Source organism: Somniosus microcephalus, chromosome 23 (genome assembly GCF_052327205.1).
Source record: "Somniosus microcephalus isolate GS21.2 chromosome 23, FLI_Smic_1.0, whole genome shotgun sequence".
Lineage (NCBI taxonomy): Eukaryota > Metazoa > Chordata > Chondrichthyes > Squaliformes > Somniosidae > Somniosus > Somniosus microcephalus.
Window position 1 is genome coordinate 34,607,236 of NC_141009.1, and position 19,004 is coordinate 34,626,239.

Consider the following 19,004-nt stretch of genomic DNA (forward strand, 5'->3'; position numbering starts at 1 on the left):
TTCCGGCTCTTTATCTGTAGCCCTGTAGGTTACGGCACTTCAAGTGCATGTCCAAGTAAAGCACGCCAGGGGATCCTTTATGTGCATCTGAACAGGCAGGCGGGGGCTTAGCTTAACAGCTCATCCAAAAGAACTCCAACATTGCAGCACTCTGAGTACTGCACTTAAATGTCAGCCTGGATAATGTGCTCAGGTCCTGGGGGAGGGCTTGAACTCCCAACCTTCTGACTCAGTGACTCCCTGTCAAGTCAAGCTTTGGACTACATTCAGTGACATTTTTGAGGGCAATTTCGAGCAATAAAATACGTTGTGTGAGCAATTTGCGGTGAACCGCTAGGTTAACTGCTAAAGTCCCTGTTCCATCGTTACAAGTTACAGTCCCTTTATAAAGTATTGCACATTCATGGTAGAGCCCCAATACAAGTAGGAAAGCACTTTTCATTTCTGCATGCTCAGTATCAGAACCCAACAGTTTTCATTGTGTTCACAGACTTGTTGTTACATTTTTACGTAGTTTGTCCAGACTTAGACATAATTATCTATACAAAAAAGTTTCATGTTTTGAAAATAGCTTTAATTCAACTAATTGATTAAGAAAAGCGCTGAAATATCCAAATTCCTTAAACAGATGTGCTATTTCAAGTGCTGGTTCAGTGACATTTGACAAATTCCGCGGAAAGTGCATGGATCTGACCTTTCAGCCATCGGACGGCGCCGTCCCGCTCTGCTGTATTGCGGGAAGGTGACCCGGGTACATCGTGCCCAGCAGTGAGCCCCGCTCCACACGCCATGGTCCCGGGTACATCGTGCCCAGCAGTGAGCCCCGCTCCACACGCCATGGTCCTTGGGCTGGATGTGGCCCGGACTCTCACCCATTCACACTCTCACTCTCCCCACTGGCTGAGCGCGTCCACTCCCACCCACCCACCGATTGAGAATTCATTAACCCACAAAACGCCGAATTCATACACGTGTAAATTAACGTAGAAAATAACCTCAGGCCGCTTCATAAGGAAGAATCAAACTTCTTAAATAAAATGATTCAACTGCATTGTTGTCCCAACTGGTTTGTGACATCTGTGCATCTGACGGAGAATAAAAATGTATGTTGTCGGTCGCGGATTTTCACCCGTGGTTTAATCTCAAGAATTACAATAAATTTCCATCAATATCTGTTTATGTTTATTTCACATGACAACTCACTCAAACTTTCATCATGCTGCATTTATTTACCCAATGAAGCTACAGCAAACCTTGTTTTTGATTCGTCCATGGCTACATTGCAGCTATTTGGTTTGGTTAAAAGAAAATGTGTTAACAAATAAAGCCAAAAAATAATTAATTTTAATTTTCTTCAGCAAAAATAGCAAAGTAAAGAAAAATATCCAGTGAAAGAATTCAATGGCAGTTTATAACCAAGAAATATATAAGATTCTGAGGGGGATTGACAGGGTAGAGGCTTTTTTTCCCTGGCTGGAGAGTCTAGAACTAGAGGGCATCCTCTCAGGTTAAGGAGTCGGCCATTTAAGACTGAGATGAGGAGGATTTTTTTCACTCAGAGGGTTGTGAACCTTTGGAATTCTCTATCCCGAAAGGCTGTGGATGCTGAATTCTTGAGTATATTCAAGGTTGGACTCTAGGGGCTAGAAATTCAGTAGGCTTTGCGCCCAGTTTTCGCCCAAAGAGGGCTTTTGCGCCACTTGCTGAGCTTTCGCCGATATTCAGCGCTGCGGTAATGGCGGCGTTAGCCAGTAGCGCTGCGCCGCCACCGATGACGTCATCGGTGTGCGCAGTGCCCCGCTACCGGCCCAACCGCCATATTTAGTTGCGGCCGCCTCTTCCGCAGCGGCCGCAAACAGCGATCAGAAAACGGGGCCGTCCTGTAGCCTTAGTGGGGCGCTTTAAGGTGGAGGTGCGGCCGGCCGCTTTTTCGGCGGCCGCCTGCCCGCACCTCCTTCCCCGGCCTCCTCCAACCCCCCCCCGCGGCATTGCCGGCTGCTTTCCGCGAACCCGGCACTTCTCCGTGGTGCCGGGCTCATTTGCCGGCACTATCCAGCGGCGATCTCCCCGTTGCAGGCACCTCCCCCTTAAGAGAAGGAGGAGGCCTGCAGTACCGCAGCCTGCCGCTCCGCAGCGGGTGGCGCAGCGGCGCCTAGAGCGCTGAAATTCAGTTTCAGCGCCCCAAGCGGGGGCGGGCACACCCTGGAATAGCGCCCGGTTCCGACTTGGGGCGCAAAAACTGAATATCTGACAGGCGCAACTGGCTCCGCGCTCAGCGCTAACTTTTGGGCGCACGCCAGCTGGCGGGCCCAAAGTGAATTTCTAGGCCTAGGGGAATTAAGGGCCATGGAGATTGGGCGGGATGGTGGAGTTGAGGCCGAAGATCAGCCATGATTTTATTGAATGGCGGAGCAGACTCGAGGAGCCATATGGCCTACTCCTGCTCCTATTTCTTGTTATGTTCTTAAAAGAAACACAACGGCTTGCACTAATGTAGTGCCTTTAATGTAGAAAATGTTGCAAGGCACTTTAGAGGTGCAATCAGACGAAAGTGGACGTCAAGCCAAAGAAGGAGAGATTAGCAGGGGTGACCAAAAGCTTGGTCAATGAGATGAGTTTTAAGGAGAATCTTAAGGTAGGCAGAACCGGATTGAGAATTCTTGGGACCCTTCCACAACCACCCTTGCACAACCCCCTGACCCATCCACTAAAACACAAATGTGTAGTAAAATGTATGAAGAAATAGGCCAGTAGAATGTTTACATGCTACCTTAATAATAAAGCAAATATTACAGCTTGTACATCCTCATTAGGCCTGTTTTGTATAATACACATATGCACAGGGCTCCATATTTGGCTGGGAGCCCATAGGCCTATGCATTAAAGTACCGCTGAGAGGGATGTGGAGAGGCGGAGGGGTTTAAGAAGAGAATTCCAGAGCATGAGGCCTAGGCGGCTGAAAGCATATCTACCAATGGTGGCATGAAGAGAGGGATGTCATAGTCTTGTCATATCCTCAAAATGTCCACATCCAATCAACTACTCTTGAAGTGCTGCATACTATTGTTATGTAGGTGACAGCCCATTTACCCAAGGCAAAGTTCCACAAGTAGGAATAAAATGGTGGTGTTTGGTGAGGGAGGAATGTTTCCCAGGACACTGGAATAACCCCTTGCTGACACTCCAGTGCAGTACTGAGGGAGTGCTGCACTGTCAGAAGTACCGTCTTTCGGATGAGACATTAAACCGAGGCCCCGGCTGCTCACTCAGGTAGATGTAAACGATCCCATGACACTATATCGAAGAGCAGGGGAGTTATCCCCAGTGTCCTGGCCAATATCAATCCCTCAATCAACATCACTAAAACAAATTATCTGATCATTCTCTTATCACATTGCTGTTTACGGGAGCTTGCTGTGCGCAAATTGGCTACACTTCAAAAGTACTTCAGTGGCTGTAAAGCACTTTGGAATGTCCTGAGATCATGAAATGTGGCTATATAAATGCAAGTCTTTCTTCCTTTTTTTCCAAATAGTGCCATAAAATCTTCAAAATCCAGCTGAACAGGCAAACTGGGCCTCAGTTTAATTTCGCAACAGAAGAGCAGCTCTGACGATGCAATACTCCCTCAACACTGTACTGGAGACCAAACTCAGATTATGTGCTCAGGACCTACTATCCTTTCATTCAAATTTATGCAACTTGTTTCTTTACTATTTCTTTCATTCATTGATAGGTTTCGCCACTGAATACAGCTGAAGTACTTGAGGCAGAATATTAGGAACAAATGCAATTTTAAAAAATGAACGCAATTTACACATTTCAGAAAATAAACAATTTCTGAAATTCTCCCTGTAGCTGATGTTAGCTAGATTTCAGTTGGAGAATTGCCAATGTAGTCAGCAAGCAACATCAAATGTCCTAAGTTCAAACTCACTTAATCTCTTGCTGACAACTCCAAATCTGTCTTCTGGTCACAACAGGTACAATTCATCTCCATCCTCCCTTTTTCCAGTTACTGTCAGTCAGCAATGCATCATTGGTCTCACCCCCATCCCCTAGCTCATTCCAAACTATGCTGTGTGTAAAAATCAATCCAATGGAGGGCTTTTGTAAGGAACTACCACAGGTTGCCAGGAGTAATCATTGAGATTTTGTGTAAACACAGATCCGAGATGTTATTGTCTAGGTCATGTTATCTCTCTAAAGTGGAGTTGCCGACTGTTGTTAAATTAATGTTGTTGGAAAGCAATTAACAAGACATGGTTCATATCCTGCTGAAGTGCTAGAGGCAGAATGCAGGGGATTGCCATTGTCACTTTATTTTGCTTGGCATGTGGAGCTTTATAAATCATTAATACCCTAAGGAAGGCACTAAGTGAGGGGAGGTGGTGAGCATGAAGCCACTCCAACCCGCCAATGACAGATAGTGCGTGAAATGGAAGTGTCACGCTGATGCATTAGGAGGTGCTTTTATGAAACTGGTGTGAAAGTACTTTACTGAGGAACTGTAGAATGGGTTTTTATTCTGAATCAGGGTATATTTTACTGGACATACTGAGTGCAGTGAGCACAGACTGAACAACTGGAAGTTTGGTAAGTGATGTAATAAAACTCACTACACACTTGGTTTGAGCATAAAGCAAGGCTTTAATCAACTTGTTTCAGAACATGGAGGTCTAGTTGTATTTCACTAGCTCCTTGTCTTACAAAATGTCCCTGGCAAGCTGGGGGCCATGCCCGAGTATTTATACTGCTTGGACGGCACCACCAGCTGGCCGTCCAGCGTTATTTCATAAGTAGTTTCTTGATGAGATTTATAACAGTAAGTTGGGCGTTTTAAGGGTTAATCTTTTTAAAATCTAGTGTTAATTGCTAGCAGCTCTTAAGATCAACTGTTTAAGTTAAAATTTAAACTTTAAATTTTTAAGTTTCTTCAGGCTTAAGCAGAGACAAACAAGCAAGCTGTCCTGCTGGAGAGCTGCTGTAGTTAATTAGCTAACTAAATTAAACTGGTTCCTGAAACAGTGGCAGTGCAATGCTGACTCATCGGAGTTACAAAAAGTATAAACAGAGGGGCTTGTGAGTGTAGGGAGCACAGAGTGAACAACTGGGAGTTTGGTAAGTGTCGGAATTCGGTGAAGTGGGGGAAGGAGGTGCTTGCTTTTCCTAACTTCTCCCACAGAGCAGCAGCAGACCTGAGCGGGAGCAGACCGAGGCCCGAGAGCGGGGATAAAAGCAGCAGCAGACTTGCATCAACAAGAGAAAACGGCAGTGTGACATCACACGTAAGGCAGTTAAGTGATTGGTAGTGACTGTGGGCTAAGTTTTAAGTTAACATAGCATATAACTCAATTTTAAAAACTAAACTTAATTTAATTTAATAAACTAAATGAAGTAAATAATTTGACTAACACTAAACTAATTAATTAATTAAATAAATAAATAATGGAAGGACAGGAGATTTGTTGCTGCTGCAATATGTGGGAGCTTGTAGACATTTTTGTCCAGGGTGACTACATCTGCAGTAAGTGTCTGCGGCTTGAGGAATTTCGGCTCCGAGTTGGAGTCTGAGATGCAGGCATTGCGAGACATCAGGGAGGGAGAAAGTTACCTGGACCTTTTGCTCCAGGAGGCAGCCACACCCCTTAGATTAAATACTTTAGAATTGACACATGGTCAGGGACAGGAGGGTGCGACTGTGAGTGAGGCAGGTACAGGGATCCAGGAGCCAGTATTGCAGGAGCCTCAGTCCCTGCACTTGTCCAATAGATTCGAGGTTCTTACAACCCTTGTGGACAAGTGCGGGGACGATGAGCAAACTGACGACGGCACCGTGGTACAGGAAGCCATTCAAGTGGGGGATGTAAAAAGGAAGGTATTTGTAGTAGGCGACAGTATGGTTAGGGGGATAGGCACTGTTCTCTGCAGCCAGGAGCGTGAGTCCCGAAGGCTATGTTGCCTACCCGGTGCCAGGGTAAAGGACATCTCCTCCGGGCTGGAGAAGAACCTGGAGTGGGAGGATCCAGTTGTCGTGGTCCACGTAAGTACCAACGACATAGGTAGGACAAAGAAAGAGGTTCTGCTGAGAGAGTTTGAACAGCTAGGGACTAAATTAAAAAGCAGAACCACAAAGGTCATAATCTCTGGATTATTACCGGAGCCACAAGCAAATTGGCATAGGGTCAATAGTATCAGGGAGATGAATGCGTGGCTCAAAGATTGGTGTGAGAAGTGGGTTTCAATTCGTGGGACACTGGCACCAGTACTGGGGAAAGAGAGCTGTTCCGTTGGGACAGACTACACCTGAACCATGCTGGGACCAGAGTTCTAGTGAATCGAATAACTAGGGAGGTAGATAGGGCTTTAAACTAAATAAGGGGGGGGGGGGGTGGGGGGGGGAGAAGGATCCTGGTGGAGAGAAATCTAGAATGCTAAAGAGAAAAGACAAGGAAGCAGTGCAGGAAAGTGATTGGGGTAAGGATAACCAGATTGTATCAGGAAGGGACAGAGCATACAAACAAAAGAGTGCACTAACAAATAGGGTCCGGGTAAGAAAAAATGGTAAGACAAATAGGGCCACAGTACAACATTTTTTTTTTTTTTTTTTTTATAAAGATGTCTAAAAATGTTAAGACGACAAATCTAAAAGCACTGTTCAGATGAATGCACAAAGCATTCGTAATAAGGTAGATGAATTAACAGCGCAAATTAATGTAAACGGATACTATATAATTGCAATTACAGAGACATAGCTGCAAGGTGACTGTGGCTGGGAGCTGAGTATCCAAGGATATTCGATATTTAGGAAGGACAGGCGAAAAGGAGGTGGGGTGGCGTTGTTAGTAAAGGATGAAATCAGAGCAATAGTGAGAAAGGATATTAGCTCAGAAAATCAAGATGTAGAATCAGTCTGGGTGGAGCTAAGAAGCACCAAAGGGCAGAAAACATTGGTGGAGTTGTCTATAGGCCTCCACACAGTAGTGGTAATGTAGGGGATGGCATCAAACAGGAAATTAGAGATGCATGCAACAAGGGTACTACAGTAATCATGAGTGATGTTAATCTACATAGACTGGCCAAACCAAATTAGCAATAATACTGTGGAGGATGAATTCCTAGAGTGTGTACTAGATGGTCTTTTAGACCAGTACATCGAGGAGCCAACTAGGGAACAGGCTATCCTAGATTGGGTATTGTGTAATGAGAAGGGGTTATTTAATAATCTTGTTGTGCAGGGTCCTTTAGGGAAGAGTGACCATAACATGATAGAATTCTTCATTAAGATGGAAAGTGAAGAAGTCCAATCCGAAACTAGGGTTCTAAATCTAAACAAAGGAAACTGCGATGGTATGAGGAGTGAGTTGGCTATGATAGATTGGGGGGCTTCATTAAAAGGCATGATGGTGGATAGGCAATGGCTAACATTTAAGGAAGGGATGCATGAATTGCAACAGTTATACATTCCTTTCTGGCGCAAAAACACAAAAGGAAAAGAAGCCCTACCATGGCTAACAAAAGAAATTAAGGATAGTATTAGATCCAAAGAGGAGTCATATAATGTTGCCAGAAAAAGTAGCAAGCCTGAGGATTGGGAGCAGTTTAGAATTCAGCAAAAAAGGACCAAGAGATTGATTAAGAGGGAAAAATAGAGTATGAGAGTGAACTTGCAAGGGACATAAAGCGGACTGTAACAGCTTCTAAGTGTATGTAAAAAGAAAAAAAATTAGTGAAGACAAATGTAGGTCCCTTACAGTCAGAAACGGGAGAATTTATAATGGGGAACAAGGAAATGGCAGAGCAATTAAACAAATACTTTGGTTCCGTCTTCACGGAAGAGGATACAAATAACTTCCCAGAAATGCTAGGGAACCAAGGGTCTAGTGAGAAGGAGGAATTAAAGGAAATTAGTATTAGTAAAAAAAATTGTGCTGGAGAAATTAATGGGACTGAAAGCTGATAAATCCCCAGGGCCTGATAGTCTGCATCCCAGAGTACTAAAAGAGGTAGCCATGGATATAGTGGATGCATTGGTTGTCATCTTCCAAAATTCTATAGATTATGGAACAGTTCCTGCAGATTGGAGGGTGGCAAATGTAACCCCACTATTTAAAAAAGGGAGAGAAAACAGGGAACTACAGACCAGTTAGCCTAACATTAGTAGGGAAAATGCTAGAGTACTATAAAGGATGTGATAACAGGATACTTAGAAATATCAACAGGATTAGACAAAGTCAACCTGAATTTATTTAAGGGAAATCATGTTTGACAAACCTACTGGAGTTTTTCGAGGATGTAATTGGTATAGATAAGGGAAAACCAGTGGATGTGGTGTATTTGGATTTTTGGAAGGCCTTTGGTGAAGTCCCACAAGAGGTTAGAGTGCAAAATTAAAGCACATGGGATTGAAAATTGGTTAACAGACAGGAAACAAAGTAGGAATAAATAGGTCTTTTTCAGGGTGGCAGGCGGTGACTAGTGGGGCACCGCAGGGATCAGTGCTTTGGCCCAGCTATTCACAATATGATTTGGATGAGGGAACCAAATGTAATATTTCCAAAGTAACAGAAAATGCTGGAAACACTCAGCAGGCCAGGCAGCATCCGTGGAGAGAGAAAGAGAGTTAATGTTTCAGGTCTGGGATGAATGGTCCCAAACCTGAAACATCAACTCTGTTTCCTCTCTCCACAGATGCTGCCTGGCCTGCTGAGTGTTTCCAGCATTTTCTGTTGTTATTTCAGATTTCCAGCATCCGCAGTAATTTACTATTGTAATATTTCCAAGTTTGCTGACAACACAAAACTAGGTGGGATTTCGAGTTGCGAGGAGGATGCAGAGGCTTCAAGGCAATTTAGACAAGTTGAGTGAGTGGGCAAATACATGGCAGATGCAGTACAACGTGGATAAATGTGAAGTTATCCACTTCAGTAGGAAAAACAGAAAGGCAGAGTATTATTTAAATGGTGATTGGGAAATGTTGATGTAGAGGGACCTGTGTGTCCTTGTACATGTCACTGAAAGCAAACATGCAGGTGCAGCAAGCAGTTAAGAAGGCAAATGGTATGTTGGCCTTCATTGCAAGAGGATTTGAGTACAGGAGCAAGGATGTCTTACTAGTCATACAGGGCCCTTGGTGAGAGCACACCTGGAGTACTGTGTGCAGTTTTGGTCTCCTTACCTAAGAAAGGATATACTTGCCATAGAGGGAGTGCAGCAAAGGTTCACCAGAATGATTCCTGGGATGGCAGGACTGTCGTATGAGGAGAGATTGGGTCGACTAGGCCTGTATTCACTAGCGTTCAAAAGAATGAGAGGAGATCTCATTGAAACGTATAAAATTCTGACAGGGCTAGACAGATTGGATACAAGGAGCATGTTTCCCCTAGCTGGGGGGTCTAGAACGAGGGGTCAGTGTCTCAGGATACGGGGTAGACCATTTAGGACTGAGATGAGGAGAAATTTCTTCACTCAGAGGGTGGTGAACCTGTGGAATTCTCTACCACAGAAGGCTGTGGAGGCCAAGTCACTGAATATATTTAAGAAGGAGATAGATAGATTTCTAGACACAAAAGGCATCACAGGGCATGGGGAGAGAGCAGGAATATGGTATTGAGATAGAGGATCAGCCATGATCATACTGAATGGCAGGGCAGGCTCGAAGGGCCGGATGGCCTACTCCTGCTCCTATTTTTCTGTTTCTTTAGGAGCAATGACAGTAGCACTAGGAACAAAAAGTAGTGTTTTTGATCTTGTCTACCAATTTTCTCTCCCCCCTCTGCTGATTCTTCACTACCTGCTGTGGTGTGGTCCCATGGGGCAATCCTGTCCTACTTAATCCAATTGGCCATTTTTAACAGGACCGTAGAAAGTAGGCACCTGCAGACTATTTGACTATGGGGGAAATCACAAGCAAGTTGTGCTCTCATCCAGCTCTCATACATGCACACTTGCAACAGGGGCCACAGAATGAAAAATAACTTCCATTTATATAAATACCTTATCATAACATTAGGACATCTTAAAGCTCTTTACAATCAATGGATTATTGTTGAAAACAGTCACTGCTATATGGGTAACTGCAGCAACCAATATGCAGAGCACCCCTTAGATTTTGTTTCAACAATGGGCTAGAGATCTCAAGCCTATTTTTAAATATTTACTGGATTATCTTTTCAATACTAGTTAACAGATCAACAGGGCAAAAAGAACACCGTGTACATGAGCACTGGATGTATATCATGTACAGTAAAAAGGCTCAAGTCACAAGAACCAAACCAATTAATTCTAGATTTGTGATCAAATATAGGAAATATCCAATCATTTTCACTGATGCAGCACTTTGAAGAAAGTGGTTAAAGTCCCATGATGTGTATGTGTAACAAAAACACAAATCTGTGTACACAATGATGAGAGGACGGTGATTGTTTTATTGCTACAGATATATTAGGAGAGTGAGTTAGAGAGAGAGCTATTTTCTGAACACAAAGGTTTACAGAAAACAAAGGTAGCAAGCAGCATAAAATATTGCTAGAGGCAGTTCAAGTGGAAAGATAAACCTGCTCAGAACCAGTACGCTATAAAATCGTACTGCATAACACTAAATCAACAAATGTCTCAACATAAACCTGGATAAGCATTTCAACGATTAGCTGTTAAACAGCTTTGATTCTGAAAAACTCTCAAATCGGCCAAGTTCTTATTTTTGAATTGGATTTTAATGGCATGCAGAGATGCATCTGTTCCAACGGGAGCATTTATACTAACTAATTTGGGACCACTAAATGATTTACAATTGCACAGGACCATTTCAGGCTCAAAGTTGCAATTTGGTCTATCTCCATATTAGACCCAACTGACAAACCAATATTAAACGCCTTGTATTTAATTTTAGAAAATGTCCAGCATATTTTTTTTTTTTAAGCCCCAAATACACAGAATTACATGTGTTACTTCTCTCTTCCGCCACCACCACTCCCCACTTTATTGCAACTTCTCAGATCACTACATAAAAAGAATTAACTTTTGCTATATTGGACAAGTGGAGAATTCTGCACACTGACCACCTTTTTACCAGTGAACACCAGTAATGCAAAGGATAACACTTTCGTGTTACATTAGGAGCTCTAATGACCTGCATGGAAATATCCACTAAATATGCAAATAAAAGTACCTTGATTGTCTTTTTTTAAAATGATTTCTAGCGTTTAACATGTACTCAATGCAGGCTTCAAAATAAATCTTTAAGAGCATTTATATGGAAAACAGGATCTACTTGGTAGATTTACAGCAATTATCTTTCATTTATTAAAGATTTAACCCCGCCTCCTTTTTAAAAAAACTAGAAAACCACTTACAGCACATTCAGTTTTGTCTGGAGAAATCTAATGGAAATGAGGAATATTGAATAGTTTCAACATTAATAGGACACTTCACAGTAGAAACTCAAACTGCCCTTTTTTCACATTCATCTGATGCAGATTTTATTGAGAAGTAAAAATGCTGCACAAATAAGAGTTTGCATAACCATAGTAATATCACAAAATATTGCTATCCCAATGGTAGTTTGGTAATGTTTAATGCAAAACTACATTCCAGTTTAACCATTAATGCAAAAGTTTACATGAATTTCTGGTTTTATGTCACAAATCAAGGTAAGGAGGTTATTCAAGACTACTGCCTTGTGCTGCTCATAGCCTGCCCCAATTATCTTAATTTTCTGTAGGGTGTCTTTGTCTACTTCAGTTGCTGAATCACCATGTGAACCAAGTGCCTGAAAAGGAATGCAGAAACGTCAAGTGTATCTTCAATTTTAAAAATAAGACTCATATTAAGCCCTTTCCCCAGAGTGGTAAACAACATTCTACTTTGTAGCAATACTGTTTATTAAATATTAATCTGTAACCTAGTACAAGTTTGAATTCCCTTCAAGCATCAAGAAAGCTGGAAATTCATGGACAAAAGGAGCTGCTCGAAGACTCATTGGTCCCTTTTGAAGAAGACTTGTAACTGTACCATGTGATTGGCATGCAATGCAGAGCCAGTCACATCTGGTTATAGATCTATCAGTTTTCTTTAACTGTCATCATGAATCCTTCCTCTGTCAAATTCAAGTGGCATTCTATTCCCACCTCATTTTCTAAACTAAGTCAATGGGCCATAATTTGCTGTCAAAATAAGAGTGAGGCTAACGGTGCTTGCCGTTATTTATGCGCAACTGCTACAGCAACTTAAGGGCAGATGCGCGGTAATCCAAAAAGGTGCTGTCCAAGGTGCGCTACTCCGCCGTTAGCTTCGCAAAAACGCCATCTTGCTGTCTGCCTCACCATTGAAATGCATTGAATGGCATGAAGTTGCCGTATTTGCACAATAGATATGAACTAAACGCGCCACAGTAAGATGAGTCTTATACATTTCAATCCAAGTACCCTTTTAATGACGTGGTAAGTGTTATTTACTGCCAAAACAACCTCTCGGACACTGAAAATGAACTATTACAAGTGTGGAGTCTCATTCCTTCAGGGTTGAATTGTTGGGAGATTTGGAAAAATGAAAAATATTAAATTGAAGGTTTATTTTAAACTTTTCCTTTTTATCTCTTATCTGTCTTAATCCAACCTTTCCTTCCCCTCTTTCTGTCCCTGATCTGGCATTGAATTCACTCACTCTAATTTACACTTCATTCTCAGTCCTTGCACTATTCATTTCACAATGCTTCAATCTGATTGGTTAAGTGAAGTGCTTTTTGGAAAGCTATTCACCTTTAGGGATGATCACAGCCAACTCCAATCCTAGCTTCAGTTTCCACTGAAGTGCATTTGCTAGCAATGGAAATTATTGGATTATCAGGAGCGAGACCCCCCGCCCCCCCCAGCTAAACTTTCCCCTACTAACCCAGGGACAGAGTGTCCCACCTCTGCGCTGGCTGAGATCAGATCACTCAAACAGCTTTGTAAATGGGAGCGAAAATCGACCCAATGGAAGTACTTAGTGAATGAAAAGTACATGCCCCCTTCCCTTTCAACAGTCTGTTCATTCAATTAGGATACATGATAAGTGATTAGACTTCAAAAGTTGTTTGGGACGCCCAGAGGCCATGAAAGGCGCTATATAAATGCAAGTCTTTTTTCTTTTATGCAATGCCTGGATTTCTGCCCAATTTTTTTTCTGCCTCTTTAGGGAAAAATTTCACCTCCAAGCTTCTATTTTTAGCGCTAGATCATATAGCTTAATATATAATCCCATGAACAACTTCGACTTAAGAAAATATCCCATGTCATGCTCCTGAAGTAAATGCGATGAAGAAATTACTAACCAGTCTCAGATCTTCGTTTTATCAGCCACCGCATCACTACACAAATCAAAAAACTCAACAGAAACCAGCCCCTCTGATCATCAAGCAACTGGAGCTGGGTGAAGCGTGCATGGTGCACTGGAAGCAGAATCACAGACTTGGACCCCACATTCAGTTTCACATGAAGACAGCTGAAATTAATGCTAAACTTCCACAGAAGGTCAGAGTTGAAAGCAATCATTAACTGAAGCTCAACAGTCTGCTTTCTCAAGAAATGTCAGTGGCACTCAACCAGCAAGCTCCTGATTTCATAAAACCTTTACAGCTAACAAGGTTACTGTAAATAGGCCCAGAGTGGGAAAATATGGAGGCATTTAAAAACCACAATGAAAAGGAACTTGAATTAATTGATCATAAGAAACAGGAGGAGGCGGCCATTTGGCCCTTCGAGCCTGCTCCGCCATTCAATAAGACCATGGCTGATCTTTCCTGCACTAGCCCCATATCCCTCGGTTCCTTTATTAGTATTGGATGGAGTATTAGGTGTTCAAGGGTTTGTAGCCTTGAGCCTAACCTGCAACAATCTTTATAGCTCACACTAAAATATATAGTGTACTTTTACTACATACAGCATTTTCCTTAGCTTTAAATTCCTTTTCTCTCTGGAGACGGTACTGCTCAATCTCAGCCTGAGCTTCCTCTTTTGCTTGCTTCAATCTGCGGTTCTTTCCTGTAATTGAGCACAATTTTAAGGAGACCATTAGTTTTTAAACAAATAGGAGAACACTAAAAAAAAAATCATCAATAAAGTTTAAAAATAGAACTTGTAGATAAATTTGAGCTACTGTATCTGCACATTAGCTATAAAACATTTGCTTTGAACAAAGCAGATACCCAATTTTGCTTCTTGACAGCGCATTGCTCAATCTTGAAAACAAACTCTTAACAGGTTTGGGCCTGTTGGTTATTCGATTAGTATGAAATGCAATGCGCCAGTGAAGTCAGATACACATCCATTGTAAGAAATGTTATCACAGTCTCAATTTATTTAAATCACTTAAGACATGGAGTGATCTCACACCCACTCAGATCACAAGTGGCCTACCATTCTAAAACAAAAAAACAGCTAGAATAATATTAGACTAACAAGTTATTGCTAACATATACTATATTAACTTGGCTCACCAATATTTGCCATAGAATTGTAAACTTTACTGAAGAACAACTAGCGGATGTAAATAAAGCAAAGGGAAACAATTAAGCAACTTTACAAAAAATTTCTATAAATATTCTAATTTTCTTCTATAAAGCTCAAAATCTGCAAACGATTAGAATTTCAAAAATATATATAACAAATAAACACATTCAAGTACAAATGTTTGGAAGTTACACAATGGTTTTAGCCTTTTACACACAAACTCCCACATTTTTTGAAGTGCAAAAAAAGCAGAACTTAAACATTGCACAATCTGTCCACTTACAAGGTGACGAAGCAAGCTTCAGAAAGGGAGTATTTTTAAAACAAAACACGAGAAGCAATACATCAATTCAGAAGCTAAAAGCTAAACCTGCTACGAATGGAGTGGGAAGTGAGGAAATATATTTAAAAAGTTGTTTCTAATGAATAATTTCAGTACTAGTTCATTCAAGTTTGTAAAAATACATCTAACACAATCTGGTCACAAATCACTCTCCTGTATATGTTATTACAGCCTGGCTCCCAATCCAAATAATTACTCAAAGACTCCTGCTGCAAACGTAGTTGTGAGTGGGCGAGAACTTAATCAGGCGCGTCTGAAACTACTGGACCAGTAAAGACCCTTTTAGTTCATCTATCATGTCCTGTCTAGGAAATCAGATGTGATGTTCCAATGATCAATAACCCACAGACACTGGCTCTCCAGGCTCACACAAAAAATGGCCACTTATAGGGGTTACCAGAGGCCAAATGGCAACCATGGAAGTACACTCCATTCACGGGGAGGGGGGGGGGACGGGAGACAGAGAGGGGGGGGGGGAGACAGAGAGGGGGGGGAGACAGAGAGGGGGGGGAGACAGAGAGGGGGGGGGGAGACAGAGAGGGGGGGGGAGACAGAGAGGGGGGGGGAGACAGAGAGGGGGGGGGAGACAGAGAGGGGGGGGGAGACAGAGAGGGGGGGGGAGACAGAGAGGGGGGGAGACAGAGAGGGGGGGGAGACAGAGAGGGGGGGGAGACAGAGAGGGGGGGGAGACAGAGAGGGGGGGGAGACAGAGAGGGGGGGGGAGACAGAGAGGGGGGGGGAGACAGAGAGGGGGGGGGGAGACAGAGAGGGGGGGGGAGACAGAGGGGGGGGGGAGACAGAGAGGGGGGGGGAGACAGAGAGGGGGGGGAGACAGAGAGGGGGGGGAGACAGAGAGGGGGGGGGAGACAGAGAGGGGGGGGGAGACAGAGAGGGGGGGGGAGACAGAGAGGGGGGGGGAGACAGAGAGGGGGGGGGAGACAGAGAGGGGGGGGGAGACAGAGAGGGGGGGGAGACAGAGAGGGGGGGGAGACAGAGAGGGGGGGGAGACAGAGAGGGGGGGGGAGACAGAGAGGGGGGGGAGACAGAGAGGGGGGGGGAGACAGAGAGGGGGGGGAGACAGAGAGGGGGGGAGACAGAGAGGGGGGGGGAGACAGAGAGGGGGGGGGAGACAGAGAGGGGGGGGAGACAGAGAGGGGGGGGGAGACAGAGAGGGGGGGGAGACAGAGAGGGGGGGAGACAGAGAGGGGGGGAGACAGAGAGGGGGGGGAGACAGAGAGGGGGGGAGACAGAGAGGGGGGGGAGACAGAGAGGGGGGGGAGACAGAGAGGGGGGGGAGACAGAGAGGGGGGGGAGACAGAGAGGGGGGGGAGACAGAGAGGGGGGGGACAGAGGGGGGGAGACAGAGAGGGGGGGAGACAGAGAGGGGGGGGGAGACAGAGAGGGGGGGGAGACAGAGAGGGGGGGGAGACAGAGAGGGGGGGGAGACAGAGAGGGGGGGAGACAGAGAGGGGGGGGAGACAGAGAGGGGGGGGGAGACAGAGAGGGGGGGGAGACAGAGAGGGGGGGGAGACAGAGAGGGGGGGGAGACAGAGAGGGGGGGGAGACAGAGAGGGGGGGGAGACAGAGAGGGGGGGGAGACAGAGAGGGGGGGGAGACAGAGAGGGGGGGGAGACAGAGAGGGGGGGGAGACAGAGAGGGGGGGGAGACAGAGAGGGGGGGGGAGACAGAGAGGGGGGGGGAGACAGAGAGGGGGGGGGAGACAGAGAGGGGGGGAGACAGAGAGGGGGGGGAGACAGAGAGGGGGGGGAGACAGAGAGGGGGGGGAGACAGAGAGGGGGGGGAGACAGAGAGGGGGGGGAGACAGAGAGGGGGGGGGAGACAGAGAGGGGGGGGAGACAGAGAGGGGGGGAGACAGAGAGGGGGGGGAGACAGAGAGGGGGGGGGAGACAGAGAGGGGGGGGAGACAGAGAGGGGGGGGAGACAGAGAGGGGGGGGAGACAGAGAGGGGGGGGAGACAGAGAGGGGGGGGAGACAGAGAGGGGGGGGAGACAGAGAGGGGGGGAGACAGAGAGGGGGGGAGACAGAGAGGGGGGGGAGACAGAGAGGGGGGGGAGACAGAGAGGGGGGGGAGACAGAGAGGGGGGGGAGACAGAGAGGGGGGGGAGACAGAGAGGGGGGGGGAGACAGAGAGGGGGGGGAGACAGAGAGGGGGGGGGAGACAGAGAGGGGGGGGAGACAGAGAGGGGGGGAGACAGAGAGGGGGGGGAGACAGAGAGGGGGGGGAGACAGAGAGGGGGGGGAGACAGAGAGGGGGGGGAGACAGAGAGGGGGGGGAGACAGAGAGGGGGGGGAGACAGAGAGAGGGGGGGGAGACAGAGAGGGGGGGGGAGACAGAGAGGGGGGGGAGACAGAGAGGGGGGGGAGACAGAGAGGGGGGGGAGACAGAGAGGGGGGGGAGACAGAGAGGGGGGGGAGACAGAGAGGGGGGGGGAGACAGAGAGGGGGGGGAGACAGAGAGGGGGGGGAGACAGAGAGGGGGGGGAGACAGAGAGGGGGGGGAGACAGAGAGGGGGGGGGAGACAGAGAGGGGGGGGAGACAGAGAGGGGGGGGGAGACAGAGAGGGGGGGGAGACAGAGAGGGGGGGGAGACAGAGAGGGGGGGGAGACAGAGAGGGGGGGGAGACAGAGAGGGGGGGGAGACAGAGAGGGGGGGGAGACAGAGAGGGGGGGGAGACAGAGAGGGGGGGGAGACAGAGAGGGGGGGGAGACAGAGAGGGGGGGGAGACAGAGAGGGGGGGGAGACAGAGAGGGGGGGGAGACAGAGAGGGGGGGGAGACAGAGAGGGGGGGGAGACAGAGAGGGGGGGGAGACAGAGAGGGGGGGGGAGACAGAGAGGGGGGGGAGACAGAGAGGGGGGGGAGACAGAGAGGGGGGGGAGACAGAGAGGGGGGGGAGACAGAGAGGGGGGGGGAGACAGAGAGGGGGGGGAGACAGAGAGGGGGGGGAGACAGAGAGGGGGGGGAGACAGAGAGGGGGGGGAGACAGAGAGGGGGGGGAGACAGAGAGGGGGGGGAGACAGAGAGGGGGGGGAGACAGAGAGGGGGGGGGAGACAGAGAGGGGGGGGAGACAGAGAGGGGGGGGAGACAGAGAGGGGGGGAGACAGAGAGGGGGGGAGACAGAGAGGGGGGGGAGACAGAGAGGGGGGGGAGACAGAGAGGGGGGGGAGACAGAGAGGGGGGGGAGACAGAGAGGGGGGGGGAGACAGAGAGGGGGGGGAGACAGAGAGGGGGGGGAGACAGAGAGGGGGGGGAGACAGAGAGGGGGGGGAGACAGAGAGGGGGGGGAGACAGAGAGGGGGGGGAGACAGAGAGGGGGGGGAGACAGAGAGGGGGGGGAGACAGAGAGGGGGGGGAGACAGAGAGGGGGGGGAGACAGAGAGGGGGGGGAGACAGAGAGGGGGGGGAGACAGAGAGGGGGGGGAGACAGAGAGGGGGGGGAGACAGAGAGGGGGGGGAGACAGAGAGGGGGGGGAGACAGAGAGGGGGGGGAGACAGAGAGGGGGGGGGAGACAGAGAGGGGGGGGAGACAGAGAGGGGGGGGAGACAGAGAGGGGGGGGAGACAGAGAGGGGGGGGAGACAGAGAGGGGGGGGGAGACAGAGAGGGGGGGGAGACAGAGAGGGGGGGAGACAGAGAGGGGGGGGAGACAGAGAGGGGGGGGAGACAGAGAGGGGGGGGAGACGACAGAGAGGGGGGGGAGACAGAGAGGGGGGGAGACAGAGAGGGGGGGGAGACAGAGAGGGGGGGGGAGACAGAGAGGGGGGGGGAGACAGAGAGGGGGGGGGAGACAGAGAGGGGGGGGGAGACAGAGAGGGGGGGGAGACAGAGAGGGGGGGGAGACAGAGAGGGGGACGGGGGGGGAGACAGAGAGGGGGACGGGGGGGGGGAGACAGAGAGGGGGACGGGGGGGGGAGACAGAGAGGGGGACGGGGGGGGGAGACAGAGAGGGGGACGGGGGGGGGAGACAGAGAGGGGGACGGGGGGGGGAGACAGAGAGGGGGACGGGGGGGGAGACAGAGAGGGGGACGGGGGGGGGAGACAGAGAGGGGGACGGGGGGGGAGACAGAGAGGGGGACGGGGGGGGAGACAGAGAGGGGGACGGGGGAGGGGGGGGGGAGACAGAGAGGGGGACGGGGGGGGGGAGACAGAGAG

The 19,004-nt window shown here is 47.7% G+C and overlaps 2 protein-coding genes across 2 annotated transcripts in view; both read right to left on the minus strand.

Moving 5' to 3' along the window:
* Positions 1-858, minus strand: part of LOC147101806 (transmembrane protein 268-like) — a 42,528-nt gene extending 41,670 nt beyond the window's left edge. The window contains exons 1-2 of the mRNA XM_085965763.1: positions 695-858; positions 48-87 (exon numbers count right to left, since the gene is read on the minus strand). Coding sequence (XP_085821889.1) covers positions 48-87; positions 695-839 — 185 coding nt within the window. The 5' untranslated portion in view covers positions 840-858. The remainder of the gene's footprint in view (positions 1-47; positions 88-694) is intronic.
* Positions 859-11,558: 10,700 nt separating this feature from the next.
* atp6v1g1 (ATPase H+ transporting V1 subunit G1) overlaps positions 11,559-19,004 on the minus strand; it is a 12,718-nt gene continuing 5,272 nt past the window's right edge. Inside the window, exons 2-3 of the mRNA XM_085965764.1 lie at positions 13,921-14,021; positions 11,559-11,770 (exon numbers count right to left, since the gene is read on the minus strand). Coding sequence (XP_085821890.1) covers positions 11,597-11,770; positions 13,921-14,021 — 275 coding nt within the window. The 3' untranslated portion in view covers positions 11,559-11,596. The remainder of the gene's footprint in view (positions 11,771-13,920; positions 14,022-19,004) is intronic.